Consider the following 14209-nt stretch of genomic DNA (forward strand, 5'->3'; position numbering starts at 1 on the left):
TGAAAGACAAGCCACTGTAAATCAGAGTCTCATTGGACCCCGCCCTGTCGTCTGTTCAATGTACCCGTGAGGGGTTAACGGGATGCACGTCCCACAACTGCTGTTTCTACTGTTACAGCTGGCATCACAAGACGTGTTATATATACTATTATATGGCTTCAGGTGGGATTTCAGTCCTTTTTCAACACATTTTTCACTGGGCTAGGTGATCCTTTTTAGATGTTTTCTCCTGTTGTTATTTTGTATGCTAGACATTCTTGTCAGGTCATGTTGTTTTTTGGGACTGAAACAAAGACTTCTGCCCACCAAAAATGGAGAGAAGCATTTGAAGGGATGGGTTTGGACAGGGGTGGGCCACTTGCTGCCAATTGGGTATCAATAGAGTTCTGTGTTAGTTTTGAGCTCAGTAGTGGCAAAGTTAGCTAGAACCAGTGTGGTAGGTGTTTTGCCTGTGACAAGTAATGTTGGCGTAGTCATTTGTCAAATTCTATCTGAATTTAAACCAATCATTGGTGTAGGAAGCCATCCACTTTCACAGAATAATAAGCCTAGCTAGCCTATCCTGCTAACCAAACCAGCTGTCAGACTAAGACACATTTCCCCTGGGATGGCTGCTACCATTATGTTAGGTAGCAATAAGCTGTGCTTAGCAAAGAGATGTTGAGAAGCAATGAAGGGAATGCCCAGACACCTAGCTGCCTCTCTGCCAACATTCATAGGACCTTCTGAAGTTTTCGTTCAGTCTGAGAAAAACCCATCAACAGTCAATCAAGTGGTAGAGCATTGACCTGAATGTTTGTTTTGTGACTGGTAGGGGTGTTGGGCAAACACCACTGTTAACTTGCCACGAGCAGGCGTAGGGTTTGTTAGCTAAGTGTTCTGTGACAACTGCAATGCTATATAATACAAAATGTGATTTGATTAATGACACACTGCCAGGTTGCTTGTATAATCCTGTACTACCAGAAAGCTCAGGCTATTGCCCTGCCAGCCACTATGAAACTGAAAGGTCTACCCAACACAGGAGCTAGCAGCTCTGTTCCAGCAGGTAGTGTTCTGTCAAGCAGTGCAGCCTGGGTCGATCCAATCCCCTGTCTTGTAGCTAGCCATTCTTCTACTATCCTGTCTCCACCTTAACCGGGCATCTAGACCTTGAGTGATGCGCTTCATCTCTCTCTATTAAAACTCCTACCGATGTGACCATACTCACTTCACACAGTATTGTCTCTAACCAAGAGCTGCTACTGCTGGCCTATTCTCCCTCTGGCCTCAGGCTGCTTACTGTCTATTGTTTTCTGAAGTGAGGTGTGCGTTTTGGGGTACATGTGGTTATTTACTCGGTTGATCATCCTAACGCGCATACGTGAAGAAGCTGCACACGGCACCTCACCCTGGAAGTTCAGCCCTGCTGTCCATTTCATTATTGTTTCACATGAAGCTAGCCTCTAGAGGAGATGAAGTGAGATTTTTCACAACTCTGTTAGATGGCATAAGGGGCCTTATGTTAGAGGGGACACGCAGTAAGGAGGAGCATGATATGATAGTAATGATTTCAGCTTATGCCCCTGATACAATAACTTTCCATCTGTTCTGTCCTGATTTATATGTCCACTTTTTGATTACATTTTGTCAAATTAAATTATATGTATAAGTGTTCGTTCATATGTGTGTGTGTGTTTGTATGTTTTATAAGTGTGTCCATGTGTTCCAGAGGCAGACAGGTGGCTGGACCTTGGCCGAGGCTGTGCCATCCAGCGAGGGACGCCCTGCGAGTCCGGCGCCAGTCTGGAGAGCCTGTGGGATGTTCTGCCCGAGGAGTGCCAGCGGAGGAGCCTGGTCTGGGGCCACGAGGTTGGCCCTGCCACCGCCATCACCAGCCTCATTCGAGACCTTAACCTTGGCGATGCCAAGCTGGCAGCCACCCAGTCCCTGGCCCTCGCCAACTCCCCTTCAGCCTCCACGGCACCCCCTAGCAAGCGCCAGTGCCGCTCACTCTCCTTCTCTGAAGAGTTTGATGGCTGCCGGTCTTCATGGAGACCTCAGGTGTCGCGAGTGTGGACGGCGGTGGAGAAGAGGAGGTGCCACAGTGGGGGGAGTGTGCATCGCTGCTCTGGAGGAGGTGGTATAGGAGGTGGTGGAGGTTATTCAGGGGGTCATTTTCCTGCCATGCAGCGGAGCTCCAGTTTCAGCCTACCCTCACGCTCCAACAACCCCACAGACGGGGCTCTGGAGCTGCCCTGCTTCACCCAGTGCCTGCCCCTTCACCCCCTGTTCACTGCCTCCCCTACGTCCCCCTCCCACCACCACTACCACCACTCCCTCAGGCCCCTCTCCTTGTCCCATGAGCAGATCAGCCTGCCAGAGCACCACAGGGAGGGGGCCAGCTCCCCGGACTTCACCCAAGAGATGGGGAGACGTGCTGGACAGAGGGCAGGGGGGACTGGGGGCCTGTCCCGGAGCAAGTCCCAGCCCTGCGTCCTGAACGATAAAAAGATCGGCATGAAGCGCAGGAGACCAGAGGATGCACAGGAACCACGGCCCTCCCTGGACCTGGCCAAGATGACCCAGGTTAGTAGCCACTGAGACACACACACCCTAATGGTCTGTCAAGAGTGTCTGACCATACCAAATGACTGAAAGGCAACTGTAGATCAAAACATATTAGTGGATTTTGATTATGTTATAATGACTCAGACATTTCACAGAGCTTTATCCTTATTTACTCATCTCGATTAAGAATAGATCAAGTTTCATCCAAGTCTTTACACAGCTTTAATACCTTTAATAACCTGAGTACATAAGGTTAGATCAGGCCTAACAAAGGAATACTTCTGTTCAGAGATGGGGAACGTTCAAGGCTTCTTTCTCTGTGTCTGATCTGGTGGGGGATTAAAACGGGCTGTATTACGTTTTCTGGGTCAGTGGTTTGTAGCACAGAGGGTAAGTGTTTTCAAGCCTCCCCTTTGGGAAGTGGCATTAACTAAGGAGCATGTCTTGTGTTCCGTCATGCTTCACACCGCCATGCTCTACCACACTCGGCTCTGGTTATCATTTCATTCACTCTGTTGGGTAAGCACACGATGCAAAGGTTGAACCCACACAGTCCACTCCACCCTGCCTACATTTTTAGCTGGATCACATTCTGCCTGGCCTGGGGGTGGCTTGTTTGTGTAATGTCAGAGGAAGTCGTGGAACTGCTCTGTGATTACTACTTGATGGCTCCATATAGACTGGATGGATACAGTTTTTGCATGTTGATCGCAGCCAATTAATGTTGAGACGGCACTATATGCAGTCTGCAATGACCCAAGACTTGCCTGGCTCACTTGGCCCTATCCCTCTGATCAATGCGTCTCCCTTGAGAATAGGCTGAGAGCACAGTTTGGAATTTAAACCCAACACGTATAGGGCTCCTCCAGGACTAGCTCAGTGTAAACACTGATGAAGCTAGCTGATATTACTGTGTGCCTCTCCGCCCCCCTGCTCAGAGGTCCCCTGTCCTCTCTAGAGATCTCTAAATCTGTCCTAGAAAGCATCCAACCTCAACCCCGCCCCCCTCTTCCTGTTCTCTTCCCCCTCTCGAAGAAACTGTTCCTAGCCACACTGAGGGTATAGCCAAGGTTGAATCAACAAGTGTTCAGTAATGGAGCCTAGCATGTTTCCTATGTCCATGCCAGCCGCTAAGAGAGGAAAACCAAGAGCATTTTCATTATCCACACCAGTTACCTCCTCTCTCTGGAATTCCCCAGTACGCCTCTCCAATGGCTCACAGGCTTTTCTTTTGGCATCAAGACTACCCGAATGGAGGCTAGTTTTTTTATAACCTTGTTTTTGTTTTGGGTTGGGATTGCTCGACTGCGCTTTAGCATTGTGTGAGGAGGACTGATGAGATCGTGTGGTGCGGGTTTGATCAGTAGTTTCAAGCCTCACACGCATGAAACCAGATATCCACTTACCGGTATTTACTCTCTCACAACACAGAATACTGTAGGTCACAAAAGCCTACTGACACATGGATATACAAACACATTGTCACAGATGCGCACACCCAAACTCAGTCACTCTCAGTCAAACTCAGTCCTGGTGAGTATAGTAAGGTTTAGGTAAGGTAGTGAATATGACCCTTTAGCAGACTCTCTTATCCAGAGCGATTTACAGTTAGTGCATTCATCTTAAGATAGCTAAGTGGGACAACCACATATCACTGTCATAGTAAGTACTTTTTTCCTGAATAAAGTAGACATCAGCAAAGTCAGGGCTAGGGGGGTACTATTCGAAGAGGTAGGGTTTCAGATGTTTTCTGCTTGACTGCTATACTGAAACACAAGTAGAGACAGTCTGTATACAGCACTGCAGATGTACTGTAGCTCCATATAACTGTACTGTATGTTATAAACTATGAACATGGTTGTTATTTTTGTACTGATTAATTAATTGGGTCGTCATTAGTTACCACAGCCCCAAAGTCATAATTTTGGCTAAACCCTGCCTTATTTCCACAATCTCTCTTCTTAAAATCTGATTTTAAACCTAATCTTAACCATACTGCTAACCTTATGCCAAACCTTAAATGAAGGCCCGAAAGGCACATTTTTGTGACAACATTTGTAATGCAGGTTTATGGGCGAGGGGTACGACAGACCCAGAGAGGTGTAAGTGGTCTCTGGATGAGGACAGATGAGGAGTGTTAACTGTTGGTTGGTAAAAAGGAAGTGTTGAGCCGGAAATTTTAGGCTGGTTACAAAATGTGTTCTGCCTGACATTAAGAGAGAATGAATGGAATAGATTTGATTGTATGGAATTCTGTCCTCTCCAATCCAAGTAGGATTGGTGGGGGAATCATTGAATTGTCTTTTAATTGAGATGTTCATTTGTTATGTCACTCTGTTCATATTTATTGACCTTTTGGTTTGTGTGGGAAGCAACTCAGATTGACTTTAACGAGCATAATTGCATGAGAATGTGATTGCCCAATTCTCTCAGAGGCTGTTTTTACACGTGAAAGTGATTCAAAAGGGCAAATCCACCTTCAGTCACTGTGGGTGTGTATGCATATGTCATGACTGTATGATGGTGAACATTAAAAGAGAATGCTTCTTCATGTATGAGAGTTGGGCCTTACCCAGTGAATAACACACACACACACTCCACTCTGTGTAGAGAAACTAGGTGCGAGGTGTCCGGACTAGGTTTACCATGGATTGGTTAAATGGATCAAGGTGTTGCTGTTGCATCATGTAGACCTACCAGCGCTCTTATGACCTCTGTCAAGACTACATCTAAGGGAACTACAGTGAGAATAAAATGTTTGTTATTCAGCAGGTGGAACATGTTGTACATCCATCCCCCTTGTGTTTTGGATCAAATGACTTGTATAACATTTTTTTATAACTAAAAGAAGATGGACCACAGCCTGTCGTTTTCAAATGGGAACAAATGAGTCATAGTGGGCAGAACAAGCACGGAGGTGGGCAGAGCCAAGCACGAGCCAGCGAGATCCTATTGGCGCGTTCTAGCATGCATGTGCATATTTCCGCATATTTCCGTGATGTGAGCATGTGCAATAACTCAATTTGCCTTTTCACTCCCTTCTAAACAACGCATTTTAATTTTTTACTTTGTCTAAGTCTACAAAACTTAGTCAACTCTGTTTGTAACATATATTTTAGTTTTGGTAACAGAACATGTTATTGAAATGTTTCATCGATGAGAAAATGAGCAGGAATGTCGGCCAAAATCCATATCATTCCATCTTCTCCCACCGCCGGCCACTGGGCTTCCCCTCACTACCATATTTGGTAGTGAGTGGAATCGCCAAGCGGATGCTTCACATTTATACATCGGGTGAAATATTTGTCTCATTGTTTTATCTGTGTTTGTATTATGTGTCCAGCGCATGTTGTAGATCAGAGATCATCAACTAGATTCAGGCGTGGGCCTATTTGTTTCTTGAGCGGATGGTCAGGGGGCCAGAACATAATTAAAAATCATTTGTAGACCGCAAATTGATCATGAGAAGCCCAAGCAGATATAATATTTGACTGAAACATAATCATTTCAAACCTTGCTTACATTTGTATACAATCACAAATACACTACATGACCGAAAGTATGTGGATACCTGCTCGTCGAACATCTCATTCCAAAATCATTCATGTGGAGTTGGTCCCCCCCTTTGCTGTTGTAACGGCCACTCTTCTGGGAAGGCTTTCCACTAGATGTTGGAACATTGCTGCAGGGATTCACATCCATTCAGCCACAAGAGCGTTCGTGATGTTGGGGCGATTAGGCTTTGCTTGCAGTCGGCGTTCCAATTCAGCCCAAAGGTGTTTGATGGGGATGAGGTCAGGGCTCTGTGCAGGCCAGTAAAGTTCTTCCACACCTATTTCGACAAACCATTTCTGTATGTAACTCGCTTTGTTCACGGGGGCATTGTCATGCTGAAACAGTAAGGGCCTTCCCCAAACTGTTGGGGTAGGTAATGTTTCCACTGCTCCAGAGTCCAATGGCAGCGAGCTTTACACCACTCCAACCGATGCTTGTCTTTGCGCATGGTGATCTTAGGCTTGTATGCTGCTGCTCGGCCATGGAAACCCATTTCATGAAGCTCCCGACTAACAGTTTTTGTGCTAATGTTGCTTCCAGGGGTAGTTTGGAACTCGGCAGTGAGTGTTGCAACCAAGAACAGACTATTTTTACGTCCTTCAGCACTCGGTGGTCCCGTTCTGTGAGCTTGTGGCCTACCACTTCGCGGCTGAGCCATTGTTGCTCCTAGACATTTCAACTTCACAATAACAGCACTTAAAGTTGACCGGGGCAGGTCTAGCAGGATAGAAAGTTGACAAACTGACTTGTTAGAAAGGTGAGATCCTGTGACGGTGCCACGTTATAAGTCACTGAGCTCTAAAGTAAGGCCATTCTACTGCCAATGTTTGTCTATGGAGATTGCATGGCTGTATGCTCGATTTGATACACCTTTCAGCAATGGATATGGCTGAAATAGCCGAATCCACTAATTTGAAGGGGTGTCCACTTTTGTAAACTGTGCCTTCAGAGACTATTCAGACCCTTTGACATTTTTCAAATTTTGTTACGTTACAGCCTTATTCTAATTATTATTATTTATTTATTTAATCCTCAGTAATCTACACACAATCCTTCATAATGATGTGCAAAGCTGCCATTAAGGCAAAGGTTGGCTACTTTGAAGAATCTCAAATAAACAAATCAAAATATATTTTATAACACTATTTTGGTTACTACATGATTCCATATGTATTATTTCATAGTTTTGATGTCTTCACTATTGTTCTACGATGTAGAAAATAGTGAAAATAAAGAAAACCCCTTGAATGAGTAGGTGTGTCCTGTTGTGTGTGTGTGTGTGTATATCCCTCAGCCATACTGATGCAATGGGGTGTGAATTGTGTGGATGCGTGTTGTGCTAATGGGCTAAGGTCCAGCCACCATGGGGAATTTGTGTGTGTCTGAGAGAACTTGCAGGGTAGAGAGAGGGGGGGTATTTATTTCTCCCTAAATCTACCCGGCTGGCGGATGGCTGGCAGAGGAGTCTTGTGACCTATTAATATCTCCTCATTGGCCCGAGTTCAGGCTCATAAAATGAAGGGGGGTGCTCTCTATCCCTTCTCTCCTCCCCCCATTTCTGGAATGATAGGCATGGCGAGCATAGCTGAGCTGCAGTCCTTGCGGGGTTGTGAGAACACCTAAGTAGGTGGGTGTGGTGGCGGGGTGTGGCGTGGGGCCCTGCTGTGACAGCAAACTATACACACATGCACACACAGGTATATCTGCTGAACTAGTCATAGTCTGTCTGTCTGCCAGTTATGGGTTAAGCTCTACTTCCCTCCCTCCCTGTCCTGTCCTCTCTGTGTCCTGTCCCTCTCTGTCCTCACCCTCCCTCAAGGCCATCAGCATAACATTTAAACACACTGTCAATGACACTGACTCTACTCCAGCCACTTTTTAATCATGGGAATCGATGGAACATGTAAATATATCACTAGTTTAAACAATGCTATATAATGTTACTTACCCTACATTGTTCATCTCATATGCATACGTTGATACTGTACTCTATATCATCGACTGCATCCTTATGTAATACATGTATCTAGCCACTAACTATGCCACTTGGTTTACATACTTATCTCATATGTATATACTGTACTCAATATCATCTACTGTATCTTGCCTATGCTCCCTCCCTGTCCTGTCCCTCTGTGTGCTGTCCTCTCCCTCCTTGTCCTGTCCCTCCCTGTCCTTGTCCTCTCCCTCTGTGTCTGTCCTGTCCCTCCCTGTCCTTGTCCTCTCCCTCCGTGTGTGTCCTGTCCCTCCCTGTCCTGTCCCCCTGTCCTCTCCCTCTGTGTGCTGTCCCTCCCTGTCCTCTCCCTCCCTGTCCTCTCCCTCTGTGTGCTGTCCTCTCCCTCCTTGTCCTGTCCCTCCCTGTCCTGTCTCTCCCTGTCCTCTCCCTCTGTGTGCTGTCCCTCCCTTGTCCTCTCCCCCTGTCCTGTCCTCTCCCTCTGTGTGCTGTGCTGTCCCTCCCTGTCCTGTCCCTCCCTGTCTGTCCTGTCCCTCCCTGTCCTTGTCTGTCCCTCCCTGTCCTCCCTCCCTCTGTGTGCTGTCCCCTCCCTGTCCTGTCTCCCCTGTCCTCTCCCTCTGTGTGCTGTCCCTCCCTGTCATGTCCCTCCCTGTCCTGTCCCTCTGTGTGCTGTGCTGTCCCTCCCTGTCATGTCCCTCCCTGTCCTGTCTCTCCCTGTCCTCTCCCTCTGTGTGCTGTCCCTCCCTGTCCTCTCCCTACCTGTCCTCTCCCTCTGTGTGCTGTGCTGTCCCTCCCTGTCATGTCCCTCCCTGTCCTGTCTCTCCCTGTCCTCTCCCTCTGTGTGCTGTCATGTCCCTCCCTGTCATGTCCCTCCCTGTCCTGTCCTCTCCCTCCCTGTCCTGTCCTCTCCTTCCCTGTCCTGTCCTCTCCTTCCCTGTTCCTCTCCCTCTGTGTGCTATCCTCTCCCTCAGTGTCCTGTCCCTCCCAGTCCTCTCCCTCCATGTGCTGTCTTCTCCCTCCCTGTCCTTGTCCTCTCCCTCCCTGGCCTTGTCCTCTCCCTCCGTGTCCTGTCCTGTCCCTCCCTGTCCTCTCCCTACCTGTCCTCTCCCTCTGTGTGCTGTGCTGTCCCTCCCTGTCATGTCCCTCCCTGTCCTCTCCTTCCCTGTTCCTCTCCCTCTGTGTCTTGTCCCTCCCTGTCCTCTCCCTCTGTGTGCTGTCCTGTCCCTCCCTGTCCTCTCCCTCCGTGTGCTCTCCCTACCTGTCCTCTCCCTCTGTGTGCTGTCCTGTCCCTCCCTGTCCTCTCCCTCCGTGTGCTCTCCCTACCTGTCCTCTCCCTCTGTGTGCTGTCCTGTCCCTCCCTGTCTTCTCCCTACCTGTCCTCTCCCTCTGTGTGCTGTGCTGTCCCTCCCATTCCTCTCCTTCCCTGTCCACTCCCTCCGTGTGCTGTCCTGTCCCTCGCTGCCATGTCCCTCCCTATCCTATCCTGTGCTGTCCTGTCCCTCCCAGTCCTCTCCCTCCATGTGCTGTCTTGTCCCTCCCTGCCATGTCCCTCCCTATCCTGTGCTGTCCTGTCCCTCCCTGTCCTGTCTCTCCCTTTCCTGTACTGTCCCTCCCCTCCTTGTCGTGCCCCACCTTGTCCTTGTCGTGCCCCACCTTGTCCTGTCCTGTCTCTCCTTGTCCTGTCCTGTCTCTCCTTGTCCTGTCCTGTGTGTGTTTGCTCCAGGAGGTCTCTCTCTCTCTCCACCCCATAACACACTGTCTCTCTGGGGGCGGCTTATTGTACCAGTACCATGCTTTTTATATGGAGCTAGGAAATACGCTCTGATGAAGAGCTGTATGAGTAGCACTGTTTTGCCAGCTTGTTAGTAGGGTGTTGTTTTGACTGTTTGTTCACAGCCCCATTATCCAGGGGGATATTTCCTTAACCTCTTAGCCCTGTGTGTGTGTGTTTGTGTGTTCCCACACTAGCAGCTGTCTACACTATCCAGCTAGAACAAAATGCTATGCGCCTTCTAGGACTGGAGGGGGCTGACAGGACTGTGTGTGTACATGGGGGTTACTCAAGGGAGGTGCTCTAGAGGAACAAAAAGCTGGGTAAACTTCAGAGTATTAAAGCTCCTTACCCCAAATCCTGGTTGTAGCCCAGGAGGATTTAATGGGAAGCATATTGCAGAGAATATCCTCCTCCTGCCGTCCACTTCTCCCCCTTCTCTCTCCTCAGTGGGCTATAGGAGGGGTTACTACAGGGGTCTAAGGGAGCTGGTGAGGCCCTCAACAGCACAAAAGTGTGTGACAGAAATGCCCAACGGTGCCATTAAATACTGGTGTTTACATCCATGCCCTTTCCTTGTCTGTATTTTCTTTTTGAGGTAACTAGAGCGAAGCATTGGCCTCCAGCGTTCACCTGACATACAGTATTATAATATATTGTAGGTGTACCAGAGTATGTCTGAATGTTAGCCCTGCTCAGGTTTTAGCCACCAAATGTAAAGCTGACGTCCAAAGATAGTAAACATTAAAGTTATATGAACGTATCACTTTATATTCATTGAAACATTGAAATGCCTTTTGCTTCTATTTCTTTCTCTCATAACAAGCACGTTTTGGAAAAAAACTTTTGGTAAAAGCCTCTACCAGTTCATTGGAACCGGAAGAAGTGAATGAGGGATTGGAGGAACCGTGGGCTTTAGGAACACATCTCTATTCACCTCCAACATCTGCTACTGGGAGAGAGGGACGCTTAACCCTTTCACGGCTGGAATGTCTGTGGTCTGGCTCTATTGGAAGGCGGAGGGAAAGTCATTTAATGAGGGGACACGTTTTTTTTTTGGGGGCAAACATTACACAATAAGGCATCAGCACCACATTCAGTACGTATACTGACACAGATGGAAAAAGATGTCTATGAACCATCCTTAAATACCTAGAGTAGCCTACACCAGTCTGAATATAGATGTGTTATGTTGATGATACAGGTTCACATATGGGCGCAGACATAGGAGTATCTTGCATTGACAGTTGGCACACAAAGAAGTGAAACTCAGTCAGCCCTGTGTTGGGCCACATGGGATGTGCTAATCAAGGTTAAGGTCAGGCGTTAACAACCAAACACGTGCACAGCGCCACACGCACAGCTCTTCACATAACACATGGTCAAACTCTCTCTCTCACGCTCATTAGTAAACGCACAGTCTCTCGCTCTTGAGCACACATGTCGTTGTAACACAAATAGCCTGCTTTGCATACCTTGCCTGGGCACAGTGTGTTTGGTGTACACACATGTCTGGTCTCTGAAAGGAGAGATCACACCCTGAGTAAACAGAGAGCTGCTCCAGAGTCATTTTTTTTTCTCTCCTCAGGGCTTGTGACGTCCATTTACCAGGAACACACAAACACTCTCTCTCTCGCAATAGCAATAACCGTACCTATCCCCCTTTGTCCAACACACGATTATTCATAAGGGTCAACTAGATGATGGGTGTATGAGTTGGCCAGTGCAGTTCAGGAGGTTTACCAAGCTAGGTCAAGCCAGACAATTGGAGGAATTGTATATAGAACATTGTAAGTCCTTCAGGAAAGTTTGCCACTTTTTTTGTCTGTTGTGTGTTTTAGTTCCTCATCCCCTCAGTGCAGCAGGACAGGGAGACCCATGGGGTTGGAAGGAAGAGGATACCTTTGTGGTTTGCAGCTGATTGCACCATGTCATCATTCCACTGTGTTTCCTCGGACTGAGTGACTTACCAGAACATTAACAAAACTAGCTCCCTAGTGGGAGGGTGAGCTCAGCTCCACCGGTGAAGCAGGAATCACACACCCACAGGCCATAAAGGTCAAGCTCTCAGGTTTCTCTCAACAACTCTGTGTTCCAGATGACTTAATGACATTTCTGAAGTGTACATGCATAGGTTTTGTGACCTGAATCAAGATTGAACAGTGAGACGACGATACTATAAATATTTTGTGTTATAAAGTTATACTAATATCTCCCTTTACCTCGCATCTCTTCTCTCAAACAGAAACTCCAGACGTTCCACAGCTTGAGCTGCCCTGGGTTCTCTGGTCTGGACAGCTGTCGCTCATACATGCCCCCGCCCTCCACCAGGAGCTTGAGCCAATCGGAATCTGACTTCGCCTGTGCGTCTGACCTATGTGCTGAGACTCAACAGGAAGTGGACGAGGAGGAGGATGACTCTTCTTATAAGGAGCTGGATAGTGACTCAGCGTGTAGCCTGGACTCCAGGCCCGGGTCCCCATGCAGGGGAGGGGGGGAGAGAATGGGGCAGGGACACACCCCCTGGAAGGGTGAGTATGGGACAGAGAAGGACATCTACCAGCTGGGGGGTGAGCTGGACATCGACCAGATCGAGAGGAACTGAATGCAACCTGAAGCCTTTGGATAAAGGATTGTCATAACTTTTTGTGAAGGCTGAGGAATGTTTCCGAAGGTTTGCCGGAGAATTTGGAATTTCATGACCACGAGAAGGATGCCTTATGTATGATAGGTGGATATTGAGTAGGTTGAAATGACATCCGAGAGAGGAACCTAGCGATTTTAGACAGTGGTTTTTGGAACATTATAAGGATGTTTGTAAATGCAGTGGGGGGGGGGCTGTTGTATTGTGTGTAATGTCAACGAAGGACAAAGCACGTGGAAGTGTCAATAGAAGGTGCTGCATGTTGAATTGGCAGATGGCTACTTTGGTTGAACTTTGAGATCCTGCAGGACAAACAGTTGTTTTTGAACTGTCTCGTTGTCTTTCTGAATCTAAATGCAGTGGCTTTCGCTTGGCGACGTGCAGCCCAACTCAGGAGTGGGAAAGTGAGGGATAGTCTTTAATACCTCCAAAAAGCCCTCTCTCCTCTTAGCCTGAGTACCTCCCTATACACCTGGACTGAACTGCAGCAGGAATATGCTACAACTTCTGCTTTTCTCTACCAGAATGGGGGGGCATGATGGACCGGGAGAGAGGGATGAAATAGAAGAGGAGAGAAACAGTATTTTTTTTCTCAGACATCACCTTGACACTTTTCTTCAACTATACCTGCAGGAAGGACACTCCCTGTTGAATTCCAAGTTAGCCCCTACCCCCTATACTCTAGGCACTCCTGTAGATCTGAAAGGAAGATGGTACCAGTATTATGGTCATTTCTTCACCTTCCCTTCTAACAGGCGGTGTGGAGTTTTCACCATATTGCTTACCTACCCAAGGGTTTCAGATTGCCTAGGGGATAGGGGTCAATTTGGAATTCCGAATGTGTTCACACACCATCGCTGAATGTAAATAAGCTTTTAATGGGTTTGGAAATAACAGGCAATTTGGTCGGTCAGATACATGTGTTATCTTTACACCTCGGAATACCCTACTCGAAACAAACCTTTATGACGTTTAATAGATTCTAATATGCAAAATGTATATTTGAATAAACACTGAATTTTAAGTTTTCAGTTCTAATATCAATGTATATTTTTCTAAATGTATTTTTTATGATCTGTTTGTGAAGGATCTGAATTAAGAGGCTTTTCTTTAACAGGACAGACATGAAATAAAAACACAAACTGCCTCTGCTGTGGTCATGTTGTGTTTCTTTATTACCAGGGAAGGGTGCCATTATACATGGTACAGCTTGACATTCAGCCTTCATGTCATAAACATGACATAGTATGTGTTTACATACATGGGGCGGCAGGGTAGCCTAGTGGTTAGAGCGTTGGATTAGTAACGGAAGGTTGCAAGTTCAAACCCACGAGCTGACAAGGTACAAATCTGTCGTTCTGCCCCTGAACAGGCAGTTAACCCACTGTTCCTAGGCTGTTATTGAAAATAAGAATTTGTTCTTAACTGACTTGCCTGGTTAAATGAAGGTCATTTTTAATGTTAAATACAGTAGATATGCTTCTGATCTGATGTCCTCTAATTGTTTATAAAGTAATTTAACTGCCATTGACTTTGGCACATCATGCCACGCAAGCTGTTTATACCCTGTGATGGATAGGGTCAGTTAGGTAAACATCCGTGTGCTATATGATACCTTTACACAGCCCACCAGCACCAAACAACATGGCAGAAAGTCTAGAATACCCTGGCAACACCACATACCTTGAACTGAGGCAAGAGGAAGTGATGTCACAGCCACAGGAATGCTTTTCAG

The 14209-nt window shown here is 47.1% G+C and overlaps 1 protein-coding gene across 5 annotated transcripts in view; it reads left to right on the forward strand.

Moving 5' to 3' along the window:
- The window catches only part of LOC112253070 (protein FAM53B), a 40960-nt gene extending 27339 nt beyond the window's left edge, over positions 1-13621 (forward strand). For all 5 annotated transcript variants that reach the window (XM_024424958.2, XM_024424956.2, XM_024424957.2 and 2 more), the window contains 2 exons: positions 1712-2568; positions 12076-13621. In XM_024424958.2, coding sequence (XP_024280726.1) covers positions 1712-2568; positions 12076-12435 — 1217 coding nt within the window. In that variant the 3' untranslated portion in view covers positions 12436-13621. The remainder of the gene's footprint in view (positions 1-1711; positions 2569-12075) is intronic.
- Positions 13622-14209: the final 588 nt, after the last annotated feature.

Source organism: Oncorhynchus tshawytscha, linkage group LG06 (genome assembly GCF_018296145.1).
Source record: "Oncorhynchus tshawytscha isolate Ot180627B linkage group LG06, Otsh_v2.0, whole genome shotgun sequence".
NCBI lineage: Eukaryota > Metazoa > Chordata > Actinopteri > Salmoniformes > Salmonidae > Oncorhynchus > Oncorhynchus tshawytscha.